This window comes from Perognathus longimembris, chromosome 1, assembly GCF_023159225.1.
Source record: "Perognathus longimembris pacificus isolate PPM17 chromosome 1, ASM2315922v1, whole genome shotgun sequence".
Lineage (NCBI taxonomy): Eukaryota > Metazoa > Chordata > Mammalia > Rodentia > Heteromyidae > Perognathus > Perognathus longimembris.
In genome coordinates, this window is record NC_063161.1 from 58923610 (window position 1) to 58938924 (window position 15315).

General features: G+C 37.4%; 1 protein-coding gene across 1 annotated transcript in view; it reads left to right on the forward strand.

Annotated features, from left to right (window-relative positions):
* Positions 1–15315, forward strand: part of Adamts20 (ADAM metallopeptidase with thrombospondin type 1 motif 20) — a 110857-nt gene that overhangs the window by 31929 nt on the left and 63613 nt on the right. The window contains exons 7-11 of the mRNA XM_048350887.1: positions 310–350; positions 3726–3831; positions 6466–6612; positions 9313–9454; positions 12001–12105. Coding sequence (XP_048206844.1) covers positions 310–350; positions 3726–3831; positions 6466–6612; positions 9313–9454; positions 12001–12105 — 541 coding nt within the window. The remainder of the gene's footprint in view (positions 1–309; positions 351–3725; positions 3832–6465; positions 6613–9312; positions 9455–12000; positions 12106–15315) is intronic.

A 15315-nucleotide genomic window follows, 5' to 3' on the forward strand; every position in this document is an offset into this window, starting at 1 on the left:
AATATACTGAGGATGTTTTGTGATGAACTTGATTAAAGCTTCATCTATTTCACACTATGAGCTTCTAAGCTTATTGATATGCACAGATGGGGCATTACTCAACATTGACTTTTTTAATGTATAATTCTATTGTTATTACTAAAGTGTTGTACAGAGGTCTTCATTGAAATTTTCTGAGAGCTTAATAAGAACCAGTTTTGAAGGTAGCATAAGAGGCAATAGCCATACTATAGTTAAACCTTTTTTTAATTTGGGCTCATTGTCAATATAATTTCTGAAAATGCTTCAAAATAAATATTTTTCTTTAAGGGAAGACATCTGTGGAGCAAAAGGGAGATGTGACACATTAGGTAAGTTACTTTGTTCACTGAATTTAGCTTACATAATTGTTTACTGAATTATTTAAGGTAATATTTGAATATTTAAAAATTTGATATTTTAATAATTTTCATTAGTTGTTTTGATAAATTATTATAGTTATTACTGTTTTTGTTCGTTTGTTTTGTGCTGATACTGGGGATTAAACTCAGGGTCTGGGTGCTATCCCTTAGCTTTTTCACTGAAAGTTGGAGCTTTACCACTTGAGAAACAGCTTCACTTCTGGCTTTTTGCTGGTTAATTGGAGATAAGAGTCTCACTGACTTTCCTTCCCTGGCTGGCTTTGAACCATGATTCTCAGGTCTCAGCCTCCTGAGTAGCTAGGATTTTAAGTGTGAGCTGCTCGTGCCTGGCTATCACTCTAGTACTTGATTGTGCCTTTGTAAATTTTATAAGATAGCAAAAAACCAGTATGTATGTCTTAATAATCAGATATGGAGTGATGTATGTAGCTTTGACATATTTAATTTGCATTTTTTAGTTCATAAAATAAATAGTGACGAGCCCACAATGAAGCATCAGAACTTGGCCACAACTGTTGCCCACACTCCAGTTCTCTGCTTTCCCACTGTAGCCACCACCCTGAATTCTGTCCTTGCCAACTCCTTCCATCTTTAGAAAAGTAGTAGTGTTATGTAAACATGTACTTCTAAATAAGAAATTGCTGCATTTGCTTCTTTTTGAATCTTATGGTTTATGTATTTTTGCTTCTGTGCAACATTTCATTCATAATTATACATCTGGTCCCTCTTAGGGACATTGGGCTAATTCCAGCATTTTTCTGTTATGAATTTTGCTGTAAGAATGAGAGTATACTTCTAAAATTCAAATTACTGTCACTAGCCAGGTGCTGACGGCTTATGCCTCTAATTTTAGCTACTTAGGAGGATGAGATCTGGAAATCATGGCTTGAAATCAGCCCAGGCTAAAAAGTCAGTGAGACTCTTACAATTAACCACAAAAAGCTAGAAGTAGAATGTGCCTCAAGGGATAGAGCACTAGCTTTGAACAAAAAAAGCCAAAGGTCAGCACCTAGGTCTTAGGTCAAGCCCCAAGACTGATACCAAAATAACAACAACAGCAATAAACAATGGTTGTCATTACCTGTGCTAATGTAGGTTGAATACATCTAATGGGAAATACTCCAAATTCTGAAATTTTGAGTACCCACATGGCATTTGAAAACTATCAGATTTTGAAGCATCTTAGACTTACATTTATATTTCCAGATGTATTTATCAGTTTTCCCAAATCTAAAAAGCTCTGAAATCTGAAACATGGTTTCCAAATGTTTGGAATGAGAGATAATCATATTCAATCTTATAAGTTATGTCAAATTATTTTCTAATGTGCTCACACCAATTTACAGCACATATTCTTTATCAAAAGTGGATAGTCATTGAACTCAGGGCCTATGCTCTTGATTGGCTTTTTTGTTTCTGGTTGCTGTTCTACTGCTCAAGCTATGCCTCCAGTTGTAGCTTTTTGGTTGGTTAACTGGACATAAGAGTCTGAGATTTATCTTCCTGTGGTAGATTCAAATCACAGTCCTCAGATCTCAGCCTCCTAAATTGTTAGGATTATAGGTATGAGCACCAGCATATGACTAGAGATTTATCTTTTATAGTATACTTGCTGATCTTGAATATCTCCAGATATTTCCTATTTGCCAGTCTAAAAGTAATATACTTCATGTCATAATTGCCATTTGTCTGAATGCTCGCAAGTTTGAACAGAATTTCAATTATTTGCTGTCATTCATATGTCCTTCTCTGAAAGAACTGAAAAAAAATTTGCACTTTTTTTCTGCAATACTATTTGTTATTCTTTTCTGCTTTTCTAATATTCTTTATGACTTCTTGGTATCAAACTCTTTGTGATATATATGTATAGTAAATATCTTTTAACAATTTATTGCTGAGGTTTTAGTGATTTTTTGCAGAATAAATGAACTTCTTATTGTGTGGTTAACAGTTATGTATCTTATTTTAAGAAACCCTTCTGAAACTCAAGGACTGAACATATTCTTCTGTTTTCCAATACACATTATAAAAGTTGTTCCTTTACATTTAGATCTTTAGCCTGTTGGTATATATTTCTTTCCATATGTTATTAAGAATATTGTTTTGTTAGCTTTTTTATATTTTTTGTACCCCTCCTTGAACTCAGAGCCTGAGCCCTGTCCCTGAGCCTTTGTGCTCAAGGCTGGCACTCTACCACTTAAGCCACAGCTCCACTTTGGCTTTTTAGTGCTTAGTTGGAGATAAGTGTCTCATGGACTTTTCTGCCTAGCTGGCTTACAACTGTAACCCTCAGTTCTCAGCCTTTTGAGTAGCTAATATTTCAGGCATGAGCCATCAGCATTTGGCTTGTTAGCTTCTTTCCTATTCTCATGTGATACACTGAATATTTCTCTTTTCCTTAGAATCTGAAATTCAAATTCCTAATTCAAATTCTGTATGTACTTTAGTCTACATTTCTTTTTCATTCCATGGACATATTTTTTATCTAATTCCTCACTATTTTCACTTTTGTTATTTTATAGTATATTTCCACTTTTTCTTTTTGGTTTATTTTCTTCAAGATATGCTATAGCTCTTTCAGAAGTTCTGGGGTGTGAATTCAGGGCCTTGTGCTCACTAGGCAGGTGCTCTACCACCTAAGGTAGGACTCTAACCAATTTTGCTTTTGCTCTTTTTCAAGTAGGGTCTCATTTTTTGCCCAGGTGGTTTTGGGTTATGATCTTCCTGATCATTTTGGAATATTTAGTATACCTTAAGGCTTGCAATGTAAAGTTTGAGCATCAATGGAATCAATACCATATTCCAAATATCTACACAGCTGTAAAAGACACAGGTTCAAATTAAGCCACTCAGCAGGTTGAAAGAATTAGGGGCAAAAAATATCTATGAGAAAAGCTGGGTGTTAGTGTCCCATGCCTATAATCCTAACTACTTAGAAGGCTGAAATCTGACGATTGAGGTTAAAGTCAGCCTGAGCAGCAAAGCCTGGGAGACACTTATGTCCAGTTAACTCCCCAAATGCCAAGAGAGGAGCTGTGGTTCAAGTAGTAGGGCACCGGCCTTGAGTGGAAAAGCTCAAGGACAGTGTCCAGGTCATGAGCTCAAACCCCAGTACTGACACACACACACACACACACACACACACACACACACACACACACAGTGCACACACACAAACACAATGTTTATTCAGTATTAACAGCGAATTGTATATTCATTTCTAAGTAGTAATGCTATTGGTTAAATGCTTTAAAATTTAGTTCTTACTTTATGATTTGGGTGACACTTCCCATTTTGATGAAACATTGTCATGACATTTTCTAGGCCTAGCGGAACTGGGAACCATGTGTGACCCTTTGAGGAGCTGCTCTATTAGTGAAGAGAATGGGCTGAGTGCTGCCTTCACCATAGCTCATGAGCTTGGCCACGTGTAAGTACCTTCCACTGTAGTGACCAGCTTGGCCATGTGTGAGTACCTTTTGGGGTAATGACATGGCTTTTTTTTTTTTTTTCAGTCAAATCATTGGTGCCTTTATTTCTTCACAAAGTATCATGAGTGTCTTTTCCTGCCTGAAACACAAACTCTGACTGTTCTATGATGGATCTGTGTTAGGTCAGGCAGGTTGCACAGATGAACAGAATAAGCAAAGGATTAGAATTTGGAATTTTCTTTTTTTCTTTTTTTTTTTTTTTTGGCCAGTCCTGGGGCGTGTACTCAGGGCCTGAGCACTGTCCCTGGCTTCCTTTTTGCTCAAGGCTAGCGCTCTGCTACTTGAGCCACAGCGCCTCTTCTGGCCGTTTTCTAGATATGTGGTGCTGGAGAATTGAACCCAGGGCTTCATGTATATGAGGCAAGCTCTCGTCAGTAGGCCATATTCCCAGCCCCTGGAATTTTCTTTTTTTTCATTTATACTATTGAATTACAGGACAAACACTTCTGGCCTCTACCTCTAGTTTCTGGCCAGGTACTATACTCTGCTAGTTTATGAGATGGCCTACAAGGGTTCTTGGCTCTTGTAAGCTCCCCAAAATATCCATAATGCCAATTCATTTATTATTCTCAGAGCTCAGAGCCAAAGTAGGGTATAGAGAACATGAATATCTTTTATTCACTAAATGAGTTTTTTGAAAAAATTCCTTTCCTAAGCCAGGAACTGGTGGCTCACAACTGTAATCCTAGCTACTCAGGAGGCTGAGATGTGAAGATCATAGTTCAAAGCCAGCCAAGGCAGAAAAGTTTCTGAGACTAATACTTCCAGTTAACCACTGTAAATCCAGAAGTGGAGCTATGGCTTAAATGGTAGAGTGACAGGCTTGAGTGGTGAACTCTCAGAAAAATCAATAGTTCCTGAGTTCAGGCCGAGGCAGAAAATTCTTTGCGACTGGTATTTCCAATTAATCACTGAAAATCTACAAGTGGAGCTGTGGTTCAAATGTAGAGTGCTTGAGTGAATGGAGCAATCTCAGCAAGAGTATGGGTTTCTGAGATCAGACCCTAGTACCAGTGTGCTTATACAAACGTGTGCACACACATACACCCCCCCACACACACAAATACCTTTCTAATTTGAAGGTTATCATACAATTTCTGGGTTTTCATGGGTTTGTGCTGTAAGAATGGAGGCCATAATTTCCCACAATGTTCAAGGAAAAGTCATAAGGTTCTCAAACTCATCCTCTGAAAATCGCTCCCAAATTTAGCCCCAGAGTACATCCTGAAGTTTGTTTCTATCTACTGAGGTTAGAGTTCCCCTCATGTAATTGGACCACATTTTGTTTCCTACTCATGCTTTGAGATGTCATCTGAGCATATGTGCTGAATTATTTCGAGGAGACATAATCTTTTCATTAACCGGCCCCTCTTGGGTTCCTGTGTGGCATAGGTCTATCTCAGCAGTAGGTTGCATGCTGTTGATAAGATGGAAGGAGCAGAGATATTTTAGGATGAGGAGAGAGTCTGCAGATCATCGAAATATAACAGCAATATCTGGGAGGACCTCTTTGCTGATTTGTAAAACTACCAACTTGTAGACAGCTCTTCTTGCAGAGAACTCCAGCTTAGCTAAGGATTTATCTTCCTCCTGAGAAACTGTGAGCTTCTCTTGAAAGGGATAAGTCAATTGAAAGAGCAAGTTAAATATGGATTTCAACAGACAAAAACAAACCCTGATCTTTGTGCTATCATCATTCTGTTTGAACTCGATTTCATACTTGAATCCACATGGATTTGTTGCTGACTTGCTGATTATTGAATATCTTTGATTTCATGATTGCTTTCTGGGAATTTAACAAATTATCCTATATTTATTTGTTTACATATGTATTTATTTATTTGTCACTACTGGGGCTTGAATTCAGGGTCTCATACCCTCAATTGGCTTTTTGGCTCAAAGCTGGCAGTCTACCACCGAGCCATGCCTCCACTTCTGGCTTTATGCTGCTTAATTGTAGAAAAGAGTCTCATGGATTTTTCTGCCCAGGCTAGCTTTGAACCACAGTCCTCAGATCTTAGCCTCCTGAATCACTGAATCCGGCTATTATCCCAGTTTCGTTGATTGTCATGAATTATTGGCCAGAAGTAGAACTGAAGTTATTTATATGAATAGATGGATATTAGAGAATGTGTGCATGTACTTTTGGATGCTGTACCGAGTCAGTGTTACAATATGTTCACACACACATCTCCTGAGGTATGCATGATGAAGTGTGAGAAGATTTTTTTGCGATTTTCCCCACTCCTCCAATCATTAATGGTTTAAAGTTAAGATGCCAAACCAGAAGACTATACAGCTGATCAGAGATATCAGTCTAGTGTTTCTCAACAACTATGTGCTTCTAAACATGAAATTATGGCAAGATCAAAAGTACAAAGTCGAATGTTACCAGAGTTAGTCATATTTGATGTTATACTATAGCCAAAATAGAAAAGACCTGTTAACTATACTAATACTATACTATACTATAACTGTATACTATATATAATATGTATAATATAATACTATACTATAACTAATGTTGTATACTTTTTAGATGGTCTATTTTAAATGTTTATTTTTACTTTTAGATTTAATATGCCACATGATGATAGTTTTAAATGCAAAGAAGCTGGAGTTAAGGATCAGTACCATGTAATGGCGCCAAGTTTAAATTACAACACAAGTCCTTGGACTTGGTCCACTTGCAGTCAGAAATATATCACCGAGTTCCTTGAGTAAGTCTGAGTTTTTGTTACTTTTGTTGATAATTAAACATTTCTTTTTTTTCAAATTTTTATTATCAAACTGATGTACAGAGAGGTTACAGTTTCATACGTTAGGCATTGGATACATTTCTTGTACTGTTTGTTACCTTGTCCCTCGTATCCCCCTCCCTCCTCCTTAAACATTTCTTAGAGTACAAGATTTAGAAATTGTAGATTCTTTTGAAGTGTTTCAATGTCTGTTTAGTTTTTTGATGCATCAGTGCATGCTTACTTTTACTGTACGAATAGATGGACACAAACAAGGAAAGAGTTGTATATGTGTATTATTGAAAGAAAAAAAATTTCTTTTTTGTGCTAGTCTTGGGGCTTGAACTTAAGGCCTAGGCACTGTCCCTGATCTTTTGCTGAGGGTTAGTGCTCTACCACTTGAGCCACAGCTCCATTTCCAGCTTTTTGGTGGTTAATTGGAGACAGAGTTTTCACTTTTCTGCCCGGGAAGTCTTTGCACCATGATCCTTAGATCTCAGCCTCCTGAGTAGCTAGGATTGTAGACATGAGTCACCAGTGCCTGGCAGAAGCTTTTATTGCAGTTCAGACCTGTGTATCTGTATATTTTTAATATTTTATAATCATTCTTGTGATGAAAATTCTGTATTTGGAGAGACTTAATGGTAATCATACTTAATGGCATAATTACTTTATATAGTCCTTGATTCTACAGAGGTTAGTAAGTAGTATTTTGGGAGGAGTTTAAATGGCTCAAGTATGAGTCCCAGGGCTTGAACTCAAAGCCTGGGTGCCTGGGTCCCTGAGCCACAGCTCAAACACTTGAGCCACATCTCCACTTTTTGCTTTTTCTGAGTAGTATACTGGAGATAAGAGTCTCAAGGATTTTGACCTGGGTTGGCTTTGAGCATCAATCCTCAGATCTTAGCCTCCTGAGTAACTTGGCTAAGTAGCTCTCTAAAGCAGGGATACCATATGAAGTGTCTCTATCTTCACGAGCTCTTGGAGATTCTTCTTAGCTCTGAAGACATGAGATCCAGATTTGCATTTCCTGTTCTTCACCTTCTGTTAGCTTTCTCTAATCAGTTTCTTTTCCCCCCAAATGGTATTTGGATCATAGTCATACTTATCTAATAGGCAACAACCACAAATGCTAGAAAATTGTGTTTGCATAAATGCAACCAAACTTCATTTTACTTTGTATTCTAATCACATATTTAATTGTTTCTTAAGTATTTTCTAGTTACTTCTCTCTTGATCTAAACTGCAGGAATAAGTAAAGCCAGGCTCATAAACATGACTTGAAATTGCCTAGCAGCCAAGATAATTGTCTTTGGATTGGAATTTGATTTCAAAGCAGAGTATATGGTTGCTAATTTGATATAAAACCTGGGCTTTCAGGCTGGGAATATGGCCTAGTGGCAAGAGTGTTTGCCTCATATACATGAAGCCCTGGGTTCGATTCCCCAGCACCACATATATAGAAAACAGCCAGAGGTAGTGCTGTGGCTCAAGTAGCAGAGTGCTAGCCTTGAGCAAAAAGAAGCCAGGGACAGTGCTCAGGCCCTGAGTCCAAGGCCCAGGACTGGCAAAACAACAACAACAAAAAAACATTGGGCTTTATTTTTACAACATTTGGGCAGTTCGGATAATGCACTTGATCATTACTGGATAATAATACTAAAGGTGTGATTATAAATTGTATTTTGAGGAATTTATGATTTGTTACTTAAAAATAACTGAGGATTGAACACAGGGTCTTGCTCATTTTCAGCAAGTCTAGAGTAGCTGCATCCCTGAGCTATATTGCATCTCCAGTTCATTCTTTTTTTATTATTCCTTTTAGGCAATAGTGGGAATTAAGTTCAAATGAGCACATTAAAGGTCCTTTATAGCCAGGTACTGGTGGTTCATGCCTGTTATCTTGGCTACTCAGGAGGCTGAGATCTGAAGATCACGGTTCAAAACCAGCTCAGGCAGGAAAGTCCCTGAGACTTTTATATGCATTAACCACCAAAAAGCCAGAAGTGATGCTGTGGCAGCAGCCTTTCACTAGAGAGAAACAAGTTTCTATAGGGTGCCACTGGCTCACACCTGTATTCCTAGCTACTCAGGAGGCTGAGATCTGAGGATCCAGGTTTGAAGGCAGCCTAGATATTAAAGTCCATGCAACTTTTACCTCCAATAACTAGCAAAAAGCCAGACATAGAGCTTTGGCTCAAGTGATAGAGTGCAGTCCTTGAGCAAAATGAGCTCAAGGACAGGGCCTATGACCTAAGTTCAAGCCCCATGAATAACAGCAATAAAAATGTTTTTTTTTTTAACTCAGAGGTTGTGTATAAAAATATTGCTACACTGATGTGACATGAGTTGGTTTTCAAGTTACAGAATAATAGATATACTCTTATTGAATATGGGATGAAGAATATTATACTGACTCAGGAGGCTGAGATGTTAGGATCATGGTTCAAAGCCAGTTCCAGCAGTAAAGTTCATGAGACTTATCCCCAGTTAATCTTCAAAAATCCATACTTGCAGCTGTGGCTCAAGTAAGTGGTAGAGTGCCGTCCTTGAGCAGAAAAGCTCACGAACAGCACCTAGACCCCGAGTTCAAGCTCCAGTACCTGTACCCCACCCTCCTCACACTAACATTGACGATATCTCTGTGTGTTCTCAGTGCTGTATTTTCTGTCGTTGCCACAGCATTGGCCAAGGGGAATGTCTTCTTGACAAACCAAGTGAACATGTATATCCTTTGCCTTCACAACTGCCCGGCCTATTGCACGATGCTAACAGACAGTGTGAGCTCATGTATGGCCCTGGATCCCAAGTGTGCCCCTATTTGGTAAGAAACATTCTATCCTTTTGTTTAATAAGTACCCTGAGGTGATAGTTAAAATAATTTCAAAATGTACATGTAATCTCTCTCTCTCTCTCTTTTGAAGTTGAGTATGTTTCTTTATTTGATTTGTGTTATGTTAGTAGACAATCCTAACAACAGTATTATATTGGGTAAGAATGGAGATTCATGTTGGAATTATTTAAATTTGTGATTCCATTTGTAAAGTATTGCATTCATATCGAAGCAAATCATAGCACAATGAATTTATTAAAATAACTCATAAACGTTTTCCCAAACCTCAACCAACATTAGGGATGATCTTAACATAGGAATTTGGACTAGTTCTTTTAAAAGTTTCTTGTTATAAGACTTAGAGCTACATACCTTTTAAATACTAGAAATTATAATAGTTGTAAGAAGGTGGAGGAAAAGTCATGCTTCAGTTTTTAAGGTGGTAAATTAGAATAAGTTTTCTTCTAATCAGTTAAAATTATGAACTTTGTTTTTCTTCTTTTCTTTCACTCTGTGTGTGTGTGTGTGTGTGTGTGTGTGTGTGTGTGTGTGTGTGTGTGTGTGTTGTTACTGAGGCTAGAATTCAGATCGTTGTACTCTCACTTGGTATTTTGCTCAAGGCTATGTTCTATCACTTGAGCCAAAGTTCTATGTCTGGCTTTTTGCTGGTTATTGGAGATAAAAGTTGCATGGACTTTAATATCCAGGCTGCCTTCAAACCTGAATCCTCAGATCTCAGCCTCCTGAGTAGCTAGGATTACAGACGTGAGCCAGTGGCACCCTATAGAAACTTGTTTCTCTCTAGTGAAAGGGGAACTAAATATTAGTTTGAAAAATCCTTCAGGAATCTGGTATTTGCAGAAAGGGATTAAAAAATGAGAAGAAAAGACTAATTGAAACTATAAAACAGAGCCACAGAGCAGTTACATAGTTAGAAATTAAAAGTATTCAAATATTTTTCTTGCAAATAACATTACTTTGGGGGTGACGGAAAATGTAGGTATTTTAATTCAAAGTTTTGTTAAAGCTCTCAGGAATCTAAGAAACTATATTTCATTTTAGACAGATTTGAATAAAAATATTTAAACTTGGAGTATATAAAACCAATGTTTTATAAGTACTTTGAGGATTTTTTCCCATAGTTTAAGTACTTTTAATTTTCACATAACTGATCTTAACTCATTTTAGGGTAAACTTATCCTAAACATTTAGTTTAGAATGAATGTCACTGTTTTGGTGAATCTATGGCTCATCTTTCCAAGCAGAATAGTTACTGCTTTTTATTTATTCTTAGAAAGCCAAATTGGTTCCTGTTGTACTAACTTGTGAAGTTCTTTGAACTTGGACTGCAGACTTATTTGTTCCTTAAAATTATACAAATAAGCATCCTCAATCTGAACATAAAAAATTAGAGAAAGCCCCAAATCTGAAGTCTTTTGAGTGCCTGAATTCCAAGTAATTCAAATTTATACATAGTGATGGCCACAAAATAGACACTTATTTGCTAATGAATGAATGACACTTAACAGTGAATGCAGAGACTTACAAAGCTTATTTTACATAGCAAAGCTTGCTCCTAATACCTAAGTAAACAACTACAAATTAAAAAAAGTGGTTAGCATCCACCATGGGAAGGGTTTACCTTTGATATTTCACTATAGACAATACATTTCTTTCAGATCCGATTCAGGAACTACACAAACTTTGAATTTCAAATGCAAAGAAAAAGAAACGAATTGTCTTGGGCATGGCTTCTGTAACTGTCTGTGGACTTTATTTCTTAGGAAAACTTCAGAACCCTTTGTTCTACAACTGAAAGTATGCATTATATTCACAAAACAGGAAATGTTTAGTACATTATTCAGTATTTCTATGTACATTATTCATACATTCCTTTGTTTCATCAAAAAAGGGCTTTAGGGGCATTGTAAGATTTAACAACAAAAGTCTTTTAGAAAGATGTCTTCTAGAGAGAAAAATGTGTGACAGAATTTTGAATATTTCCACTCCAGTCATTTTTCCTATTATTTGTTATATGAATAAAACACAAATTGTATTTTATTTTATTTTAAAATCAATGTTGTTGGGTACCAGTGATTTATACCTATAGTCCTAACTACTCAGGAGGCTGACTGAGTTCTGAGGATCACAGTTTGAAGCCTTCCTGGGCAGAAATACTTGTGAGACTCTTACTTTCTAATAACCAGCTAAAAGCTGGAAGAAATAGATGTGCAGCTCAAAGTGGTAGATCCTTAGCCTTGAGTGCAACAGCCAACAAGAACATGAGGCCCTAAATTCAAGCCCTAGTACCAACACACACACACACACACACACACACACACACACACACACACACACATCAGTGTAGTCATTTTGGTGCTTAGAAGAAAATCAATGGCTGAAACCTTAGTACAGATATTTTATGTACTTGGACTATGAAACCAAGAAATGAATCACAACCACGAATAGATTGTATGTGGCATGCCCCTGGGTGTTGATGTATTCACTATTGCTTTCCTGTGCTTATTCCTGTGCAGAAGCAGTGCCGGCGTCTATGGTGCACAAGTGCTGAAGGTGTTCACAAGGGCTGCCGCACACATCACATGCCACTGGCTGATGGGACTGACTGTGGGCCTGGGATGGTAGGTTTTCTCGAAGGGTGAGTCTCCCATCAAGAGCTTATCCGACGTTCTGATTACTTTGCATCTCTGTGTCTGTTTATTGCTTACTGTTAACTTTGGTGCAACTAGTTAAAGCAATGCTGTTGCTGTGGTTGAGACAGTACATTGTCAACTGAATTAAATGTTTCATTTGTGTGTGTATGCCGGCACTGGGTCTTGAACTCAGGGCTACCACACTCTCCTTTAGCTTTTTGCTCAAGGCAGGTGTTTTACCACTTAAGCCACAATTTCACTTTTTCACACTTTCACTTTTTGTTTTTGTTTTTGTTTTTGCTGGTTAATTGGAGATGAGTCTCATAGACTTTTCTGCCAAAGTTCGCTTTCAATTGGGATCTTCATATCTCAACCTTTTGGGTAGCTAGGATTACAATAGTAAGCCACCAGTGTCAAGCTAAATACTTTCTTTTTTGTTTTTGAGAAAGGATAGATATGTAGATATGACAAATATATGTAGATATATTTGTCAACATTTTGCAGGGGAGTATGACATTTATTATTATCATATACATGGATATATATAACTCTACTATAATTTTATTAAAATTATTATGGGTATCAAGATCCTCATAGTTCAATAAATCTCCCCAAGTTTGGAGACACACTTATTACATATATTTTCTGCTATGAAATTCAATTAATTACCATTTAATGATTTAAGTAGCTTCTCCAAATCTTTATTATTTCAAATGGATTAAAATACATTTTATAAAATACATTTCATTCCTAAAGTAATTGCCTTGCATGTTATTATTAATTCTAGTTTTCACTTGAAATTTTTTATTGATATTATAATGATGACATACAGAGAGGTTACATTTACATAAGCCATTTGGGACAATGTCATTCCTTTACTATTATTATTATTATTTTTTGCTTGTCCTGGAGCTTGAACTCAGAGCTTGGGTACTGTCTCTGAGCTTTTTTTTGTTTGTTTGTTTTTATTATAAAACTGATGTACATAGAGGTTACAGTTTCATACGTTAGGCATTGGATACATTTCTTGTACTGTTTGTTACCTTGTCCCTCATACCCCCCTCCCGCCCCCACTTTCCCTTCCCCCGCCCCGGAGGTGTTCAGTTCACTTACACCAAACAGTTTTGCAAGTATTGCTTTTGTAGTTGTTTCTCTTTTTTTACCCTGTGTCTCTCAAATTTGGTATTGCCTTTGAATTTCCTACTTCCAATACCCATAAACACTGTTTCCAATATACCCAGATAAGATTACAGCGATAGTGTAGGTACAACCACAGGAAGGTGATACAAGAACATCATCAATAATAGAAGCTACAGATAAACATAGGACGTTGAAAGTAGTTACAACTGTGATACAACAATTGTTTCCACAACATGGAGTTCATTTCTCTTAGCATCATCTTATGTGTTCATAAGGGTATAGCTATTGGGCCTTGTGATGCTCTGTTATGAATTGCCTAAACCTGTACTAATTATTCCCAATAAGGGAGACCATAGAGTCTATGTTTCTTTGGGTCTGGCTCACTTCACTTAGTATAATTTTTTCCAAGTCCTTCCATTTCCTTACAAATGGGGCTATGTCATTCTTTCTGATAGAGGCGTAATATTCCATTGTGTATATGTAACTGCTCAAGGCTAGCATCCTATTACTTGAGCCATAGGTCTACTTCTGGCCTTGTGGTAGCTGATTGAAGAGAAGAGTTTCATGAACTTTCTTGCCTGGCTTCAAATTGCAATCCTCAGATCTTAGCTTCCAGAATAGCTAGGATTACAGATATGAGCCACTGGTGCCTGGATTGCCTTCTATAGCATGTATTTCCCATGCCAACAGTCATCATGAGCTTATCTAAATTTTCAACACCAATGAGGAACAATGAGGCTCAACAATGTAAGAAAGTGTTGTATGAAGTCAGATTGTACATAGATAAGGAAGGCTTCGAAGAAATAGAGATATCCATAATCCAGTCAAAATGAAAACATTTATATCATTCTCAAAAAGTCAATCTCACTTATTTTCTAGACAATCTCTCTTCCATTTGGAGGAATATCTTATTCTGGTTTCTGTCTCCATAGATTAGTTTGTTTTTGTTCACAAGCATCTTTTTGTGTTTGTTCTGGTCCTGGGTCTTGAACTTAGAGCCTGGGCGTTGTCCCTGCACTTCTTTGCTGAAGTTAGCACCCTATCACTTGAGTCACAATTCCACTTGTGGCTTTTTGCTGGTTAATTGGACACAAGAGTCTCATGGACTTTCCTGCTTTGGCTGGCTTCAAACCACAGCCCTCTGATTTCCACCCCCTGAGTAGCTAGAATTACAGGTGTGAGCCACTTGCACCTGGCTGTTCTTCTTCTTTTTTTTTTGCCAGTCCTGGAGCTTGGACTCAGGGCCTGAGCACTGTCCCTGCTTCTTTTCTTTCGTTCTTTTTTTTCTCAAGGCCAGCACTCTGTCACTTGAGCCACAGCACCACTTCTGGCCTTTTCTATATATGTGGTGCTGAGGAATCGAACCCAGGGCTTCAGGTATGTGAGGCAAGCACTCTTGCCACTAGGCCATATTCCAAGCCCACCTGGCTGTTCTTGATCTTAATGTAAGTGGAACCATACAGTGCACTTTCTTCAGGGTTAGAGTAATGGACCAGTATTCTTTTGCTCACGGCTTCATCCGTATTATCGTCTATGTCAGCATTATTCCTTCATTTGGTAGTATAATTCAACTGTAGAAATATACACAATTAATTTATTCTCCAGGAGCATCTCTGAGTTTTAGTAGTAATGAATAAAGCTGCTGTGAACATCTTGTATAAATCTTCTTGTGGACATATGTGTGTTTGTCTTGGAGTAGAATTGTTGGAGTACCAGATAAATGTATGTTTGCACTTGGGGACATTAAGCTAAAATAAATAAATAAGTAAATAAGCAAACCTCCAAAAATCAAATCTAGTGCAATTCCAACTATACAGAGGATCTATATAGTCAACTTCCTAGAAGCAGACAGTGGGGTGGTGGTCTCCAGGAGGGGGAAATGAGAGTGGTGGTTTAATGTGTGTCAGGTTTACAAGCTGCAAAAGTTTTGGAGACTAGTTACACAATGATGTGAACATTTATAATGGTTAAGTAGTAAATTTCATGGACGTTTTTTATCACAGTGAAAAATAAATGCAAACCGATTCTAAGAAAAATGTCAAAAAATGAATACAAGTC